This window comes from Sapajus apella, unplaced genomic scaffold, assembly GCF_009761245.1.
Source record: "Sapajus apella isolate SASKATOON/1434 unplaced genomic scaffold, GSC_monkey_1.0 scaffold66, whole genome shotgun sequence".
In the NCBI taxonomy this organism is placed as follows: domain Eukaryota; kingdom Metazoa; phylum Chordata; class Mammalia; order Primates; family Cebidae; genus Sapajus; species Sapajus apella.
The window spans coordinates 682,244-690,006 of NW_022437006.1; the positions used below are offsets into that span (position 1 = coordinate 682,244).

The window sequence follows — 7,763 nt, forward strand, 5'->3', positions numbered from 1 at the left end:
TTTTTTTTTTTTTTTTTTTTTTTTTAAGATGGGGTTTCGGCCGGGCGCGGTGGCTCACGCCTGTAATCCCAGCACTTTGGGAGGCCGAGGCGGGTGGATCACGAGGTCAAGAGATCGAGACCATCCTGGTCAAAATGGTGAAACCCGTCTCTACTAAAAATACAAAAAATCAGCTGGGCATGGTGGTGCGTGCCTGTAATCCCAACTACTTAGGAGGCTGAGGCAGGAGAATTGCCTGAACCCAGGACGCGGAGGTTGCAGTGAGCCAAGATCGTGCCATTGCACTCCAACCTGGGTAACCCTGATGGCCAGGCTGGTCTTGAACTCCTGGCCTCAGGTGATCCACCCACCTCGGCCTCCCAAAGTGCTAGGATTACAGGCGTGAGCCATGGCGCCCGACCTAGAAGCACATCTTACAAAAGGAATTGACAAAGGTTGTGAAGAGAACTTCAAACAAATATGTAGAAGCAGGCATGTAAAAATTGAGCAGAGGCCGGGCAGAGTGGCTGGCTGACACCTGTAATCCTAGGACTTTGGGAGAGGCCGAGGCGGGTGGATTGCCTGAGGCCAGGAGTTCGAGACCACCCTGGCCAACATGGTGAAATTCTGTCTCTACTAAAAATATAAAAATTAGCTGGGTGTGTGGCACACCTGTAATCCTAGCTACTCAGGAGGCTGAGACAGGAGAATCACTTGAAGCCAGGAGGCAGAGATTCCAGTGAACTGAGATTGAACCACTATACTCCAGCCTGGGTGACAGAGCAAGATTCTATCTGGGAAAAAAAAAAAAGAGTCAGATAGGATTGAAACATGCATATGGGAAAAAACTTGAATCACTGCAGAAGTACGCTCTTAATCAGAACAGGACAAATAACCTAAAGAGGAGTGAATGAAGAGCAGTGAGAGGCCTGAGTGGAAAAAAGCGCCCCTCAGGTTGGAAGGGAGAAAGACAAAAATGAGAAAGATACAAATGGGCATGGAGATTGGGGCAAGGAAAAAGCTCCTTGGAAACAGGAGAGACATGATCATTATCTCAAAGAAAAAGCAAGAGGCATGTTTGAAATCTGAAACTGAAAAGACAGATACACAGGATTGACCAGAGAGGCTCAGAGATAAGCATGAGCTAAGTGACATGTGCAAATAGCACAGCAGGATGAGCAGTGCATGGCGAATGTGAGGTCGAAATACTCAATCACAGTGAAAGAAAAACACAAGCCAGGAGATGAGTCATACATCCCTGTCATAGCATGACAAGACACAAGTAGGTGAGACCTAAGTGAGAAGAAAGAAAACCTCAGGTGGTGCTACACAGGCAATTTTATTTACTTATCTTTTCTTTTTTATTTTTTAGATCTCGCTCTGTTGCCCAGGCTGGAGTGCAATGGAGCGATTTCAGCTCACTGCAGCATCCACTTCTTGGGTTCAAGCGATTCTCCTGCCTTGGCGTTAACCTCCTAAGTAGCGTGAGCCACCACACCTGGCTGATTTTTGTATTTTTAGTAGAGACAGGGTTTCACCATGTTGTCCAGGCTGGTCTTGAACTCCTGACCTCAAACAATCTGCCCACCTTGGCCCGCCAAAGTGCTGAGCCACCATGCCCGGCTACATGGGCATTTTTAGAAGGCTATGAGGGATGAATGAAGCTGGCTCTGAAGAAGGGATCTCTGAGGAATAGTGAATTACACACCTCAGACAAAAAGGCTAGAGAACTGTGAACCAACTGTGAAGTGAGAGAAAAATGCTTCGGTCTCCCAGACAGCTATAAAAGAAACTTACCTGGCCTGTGTTGGGCCCATGTGCATCATCCCAGCACTTGGGAGGCCAAGGCCAGAGGATGGCTTGAGCCCAGGAGTTTGAGACAAGCTTGAGCAACATCAGGAGACCCCTTCTCTACAAAGAACTTTTTTTTGTTTATTTTTGAGACAGAGTCTCACTCTATCGCCAGGAGCCAGGCTGGAGTGCAATGGCACGATCTTGACTCACTGCAACCTCCGCCTCCCGGGTAGCTGGAACTACAGGTTCATGCCACCATGCCCAGCTAAATTTTTTTTTGTATGTTTCGTGGAGACGGGGTTTCACCATGTTGGCCAGGATGGTCTTGATCTCTTGACCTCATGATCTACCGGGCCGGCCACAAAGAACTTTTTAAAAAATTAGCCGGGTGGAAGGGAGTGCACCTGTAGTCCCAGCTTCTTGGCAAACTGAGGAAGGAAGATCACCTGAGCCCATGAGTTGAGGCTGCATTAAGCCCTGATGGCAGCACTGCACTCCAGCCTGGGCAACAGAGCCAAGACCCTGTCTCAAAAAACAAAACAAAACCACAAAACACAGGAGAAACAAACACCTAAATTTGGTAGCAAAGTTTGCAGCATGTTTGAAGTCCTAAGCTAGGGTAAAGAGATGAAGAGGAAATGACAAGAATTTCTTGGAAAGTAACTTAAGAGATCATCTTAGGCTTCAGTGTTACTAATTCTCAAAGAAAGCAAACAAGTAAAATTTGCAGCAGATATAAAGAACTAACAGAATACTCCATACACTCAGGTAGAAAAAGACAAAACCAGGACCCCATTATTCAGAAGGAAATAGCTACAGCAGGAATGAAATGTACAGATAAACCCTAACTTCAGTGGTTTGACTAAGGATTTCTTGACTATGATGGTATGAAAGTGATACACGTTAAGTAGAAAGTGTATTTTGAGTACCCATACAGCAATTCTGTTTTTCATTTTCACTATAGTATTAAATAAATCAGGCCAGACATGGTGGCTCATACCTGTAATCCCAGCACTTTGGAGGTTGAGGTGGGTGGTTCACGAGATCAAGAGATCAAGGCAATCCTGGCCAACATGGTGAAAACCCCATGTCTACTAAAAATATAAAAACTAGGTGAGCGTGGTGGCACATGCCTGTAGTCCCAGCTACTCAGGAGGCTGAGGCAGGAGAATTGCTTGAACCTGGGAGGCAGAGGTTGCAGTGAGCTGAGATCACGCCACTATACTACAGCCTGGCAACAGAGTAAGACTCCATCTCAAAACATAGTAATCACATGAGACATTGAATGCTTTTTTGTTTTGTTTTTCAAAACAGGCTTTGTATTCGATTTTGTCCAATTGTAGGCTAATGTAAGTGTTCTGAGAGTGTTTAAGGTAGGCTAGGCTAGGCTAGGCTATGTTATTTAGTAGGTTACGTGTTTTAAATATATTTTTGGCCCAACATGGTGGCTTACGCCTGTAATCCCAGTACTTTGAGAGGCCGAGGCAGGTGGATCACCTGCCTGGCCAACATAGTGAAACGTGCAGTCTCTACTAAAAAGGCAAAATTATTAGCCAGGCATGGTGGCGGGCGCCTATAATCTCAGCTACTCAGGAGGCTGAGGCAGGAGAATTGCTTGGAATCCGGGAGGTGGAGGTTGCAGTGAGCTGAGATTGCACCATTACACTCCAGCCTGAGCCAACAACAGCAAGACTTGGTCAAAGTGTGTGTGTGTGTGTGTGTGTGTGTGTGTGTGTGTGTGTGTGTGTGTGTGTGTGTGTGTTTGTTTTTCTCTCCTTCTTGAGATAGCCTCACTCTGTTGCCCAGGCTGGAGTGCAGTGGCACAATATCAGCTCACTGCAGCCTCTGCCCAGCTAATTTTTGTACTTTTAGTAGAAGCAGGGTTTCATCATGTTGGCCAGGCTGGTCTCTAACTGGCTTCATGTGATCCACCCACCTTGGCCTCCAGAGTGCTGGGATTACAGGCGTGAACCATCATGCCCAGCCTTAACATATTTTCAGTAGGTGATGGGTCATTATAAAAAGAGGATACTGAAATTAATGTAATACTGAAGTGGTCTAAAGAAACAGGAAAGTATGGACATGGTACCAAAATATGAAAACTATCCTTTTCATGTACTGTTGGGGACTGACTCATACTTGTATTCTTTGTTTTTTTGTTTGTTTTGTTTTTCTTTGAGATAGAGTATCACTTTTGTTGCCCAGGCTGGAGTGCAGTGGTGTGATCTCAGCTGCGTGCAACCTTCACCTCCCAGGCAAATGATTCTCCTGCCTCAGCCTTCTGAGTAGCTGAGATTACAGGCATGTACCACCATGCCTGATTAATTTTGTGTTTTTACTTGAGATGGAGTTTCTCCATGTTGGCCAGGCTGGTCTCGAACTCCCCACCTCAGGTGATCCGCCCACCTCGGCCTCCCAAAGTGCTTGGATTATAGGCGGGAGCCACCACTCCCGGCCTACTTGTACTCTTTATATTGCTAGTTTACATAGCTGTTTAAAAGGTCACATTAATGTTTTTTGCAATTATATATTTTATTTAGCCAAGAGTAAGGTAGAGCAGAACAGCCCAAGGGAATTGAGGATGGGGCAAGGAAGTGAGATTAGAAAACAGCTCCCAAAAGAATGGCAGGTTGTCATGTGCATATAACTTACAACTCGATGGGTGAAGAGCCACAGTTCTCAAACTTTTGCTTAACTCCTTGCCTTAATTTTTTATCCCACAAATAGATACTTTCCCTTTCAGTTTTGATTATGTATGGACCACAGCTAACATTAGGGTAAGTAAACTTTGTTTCTTTTAGATAATATTAATTCAAGACACCCGAAGAGAAGCTTCAGTGCAGATGGATTTGAGATGCTACAAAACCCTGTAAAGGATTCAAAAGCAATGTTTCAAACCTACAAAAAGATGTACCTGGAGAAGAGAAGTAGAAGCCTTGGTAGCAGTCCTGTAAAATAATTATAATATGTGGTTTTGTAGTTGCCACTGGGAAATTTCTTTCCTTTTCAGTTCAGAATATTTTGCTGTAACTAATCAAAATGCCATGATAAAGTTTGGTTCCCACTTTCATTGTATTTCATTGAAAGTGCTTAATGAAAACAGCTTGAGAACTTTGGGTAGGCATATGTAAGAAATGGATGTATTCATCGGGGAAACAGTAAGATATTTGAATGTCTACTTTATTGAACCAGGTTTACCATTATTTAAAAAGGTATGCTTATACAAATAGATTGGAAATCCTATCCGTCCTGAGGGAGGACTGTTCCTCAGTTAAGGACTTGTTTATTTAAATGGGACTGTAAATATGTTTTGGTTTCTAAGCTGTATTAGCAAAACTTATTTTTCAGAAATGCCCACTGTGATGTGAATGTCAAAGTATATTCTTAAGTATTTTATAACAAATCGTAAACTTTTTTTGTTTCCAGAAGTCTTATTTTATACTTGTGAAACTGAACATGATTTTTGGACAATGTTTAAACATTACTTTTCATACTTGAAATAAACATTTATTTTTTAAAAAACTAATTTGCAATCTTCACAGTTCAGTTTCTTATTGGTATCCTACCTTTAAGGACCCATTTTGGAAAGTGCTTTCAAAAGCTGAAATGTCACAGCTTATTGGCTATGACAGTAGTTGTTTTTAGATTGCATTCAGATGAGAACACAAAAATTTACAAGGTTCAGGAAATTGCAAGAAAGTGTGGAAGTCAAGATATAACTTTCTAGTTTTATTTTATGACTGCTAGGAAAGGGTCAGTTTTTGTTCTGAGACAGGATCTCACTTTCTAGGCTGGAGTACTGTGTTAGGATCATGGATCACTGTAATCACTGCTCCTGGGCTTAAACAATCCTAGCTCTGCCTCCTAAGTAGCTGAGACTACAGTGTGCTACTATACCTGGCTAATTAAAAATGTATGATTTAATTTGCTAATCTTTATATTGTTCCAATTTTAGTATGTGTGCTGCCAAAGTGAGCACATAATTTAAAAATATATATATATTTTTTTTGGAGACAAGAGATTTCATCATGTTGTCCAGAATGGTCTTGAACTCCTGGGCTCAACCAATACTTCGGCCTCGACCTCCCAAAGTACTGGGATTACAGATGTCAGCTACCACACCCAGAACATGTTGGTTATTTTATAAAATCTTAATGCTGGCCAGGTGCAGCGGCTAGCACTTTGGGAGGCCGAGGTAGGTGGATCATGAGGTCAGAAGATCAAAACAATCCTGGCCAACATAGTGAAACCCTGTCTCTACTAAAAATACAAAAAAAATGTAGGCATGGTGGCACTTGCCTGTAATGCCAGCTACTTGGGAGGCTGAGGCAGGAGAGTTGCTTGAACTAGGGAGTCAGAGGTTGCAGTGAGCCTAGAACGCGCTGCTGCACTCCAGCCTCGCAATAGAGCAAGTCTCCGTCTCAACAAAATCTTCTTGCTATGTCTAATTTTCATTTATAAACTATGTACAAGGTAGACCAATGGATTTTAATGAAACATTGCAATTTCTTGTGCTTTCAGCTTTCATATTACAACCAACCTTTAGGAAACAACTACAGTCATGCATTATTTAATGACAGGGATATGTTCTGAGAAATGCATCTCTAGGTGATCTTGGTTTGTTTGTTGAGATGGAGTCTCATTCTTTTGCGCAGGCTGGAGTGCAGTAGCACAATCTCCATTCACTGCATCCTCTACCTCTTGGGCTGAAGCACTTCTCCTGCTTCAGCCTCCCAGGTAGCTGGGATTACAGGCACATAGCATCACACCTTGCTAATTTTTGTATTTTTAGTAGAGATGGGGTTTACCATGTTAGGCTGGCCTCGAACTCCTGACCTCAGGTAATCCACCCTTCTCAGCCTTCCAAAGTGCTGAAATTGCAGGTGTGAGCCACCACACCTGGCCTTCATTTTTTAGAGAGTAAAAAATTATAAATATTATGCCTAAATAAGAGATCGGTTCCCCTCTGGCCATCTCTGCCTGCCTCGGCTTCCTAAAGTACTGGGATTACAGGTGTGAGCCACTGTGCCTGGCCAGTTTTGTTCTTGTGTGACTATCCTAGAATGTATTAGGTTTGTGTAAACTTAGTTTGAATATCCTAAATCTAAAATCCAGGGCTGGTCATGGTGGCTCACACCCATAAGCCCAGCACTTTGGGAGACCAAGGCAGCCAGATCACCTGAGGTCAGGAGTTCAAGACAGCCTGACCAATACGGTGAAACCCCTTCTAAAAACAAAATTAGCTGTGGTGGCAGGTACCTGTAATCCCAGCTCTTGGGAGGCTGATGCAGTAGAATTGCTTGAACCCAGGAGGCAGAGGTTGCAGTGAGCCAAGATCATGCCATTGCACTCCAGCCTGGGCAACAAGAGCAAAACTCTGTCTCAAAAAAAAAAAAAAAAAATCCAAAGTGTTCAAAAATCTGAAATTTTCTGAATACCAATGTGACAAAGAAAATGCTTGTTTGAGCATTTTGGATTTTGCATCTTGGTATTAGGGATGCCTAGGTGATAAGTATAATGCCAATATTCCAAGATCCAAAAATATCTGAAATGTTTTCAGTCCCAAGCATCTCTAATAAGGTGTAGTTAATTGAGATGTCCTACTGCATGCCTAATCCGTATGGTATACATTATTGCTCACAGGCCACAAATGTGGACATCATGTTGCTGTACTGAATGCCGTAGGAAATTATAACAGTATTTGTGTCTCTAAACATAGAAAAGGTACTGTAAAAATGCAGTATAAAAAATAAATAGTGCCCAGCACAGTGGCTCATACCTGTAATGCCCGCACTTTGGGAGGCCCAGCTTGGGTGGATCACCTGAAATCAGGAGTTTGAGACCAGCCTGGCCAACATGGTGAAACCTGGGCTCGACTAAAAATACAAAAAATTAGCTGGATGTGGTGGTGCATACCTGTAATCCTAGCTACTTGGGAGGCAGAGGTTGCAGTGAGCTGACATTGCACCTCTGCACTCTGGTCTGGGCAA

General features: G+C 43.2%; 1 protein-coding gene across 4 annotated transcripts in view; it reads left to right on the forward strand.

The window, feature by feature from the left end:
* The window catches only part of RESF1 (retroelement silencing factor 1), a 26,216-nt gene extending 20,917 nt beyond the window's left edge, over positions 1-5,299 (forward strand). For all 4 annotated transcript variants that reach the window (XM_032248269.1, XM_032248272.1, XM_032248271.1 and 1 more), the window contains one exon: positions 4,575-5,299. In XM_032248269.1, the coding sequence (XP_032104160.1) occupies positions 4,575-4,732 (158 nt within the window). In that variant the 3' untranslated portion in view covers positions 4,733-5,299. The remainder of the gene's footprint in view (positions 1-4,574) is intronic.
* The last annotated feature ends 2,464 nt before the right edge of the window (positions 5,300-7,763 follow it).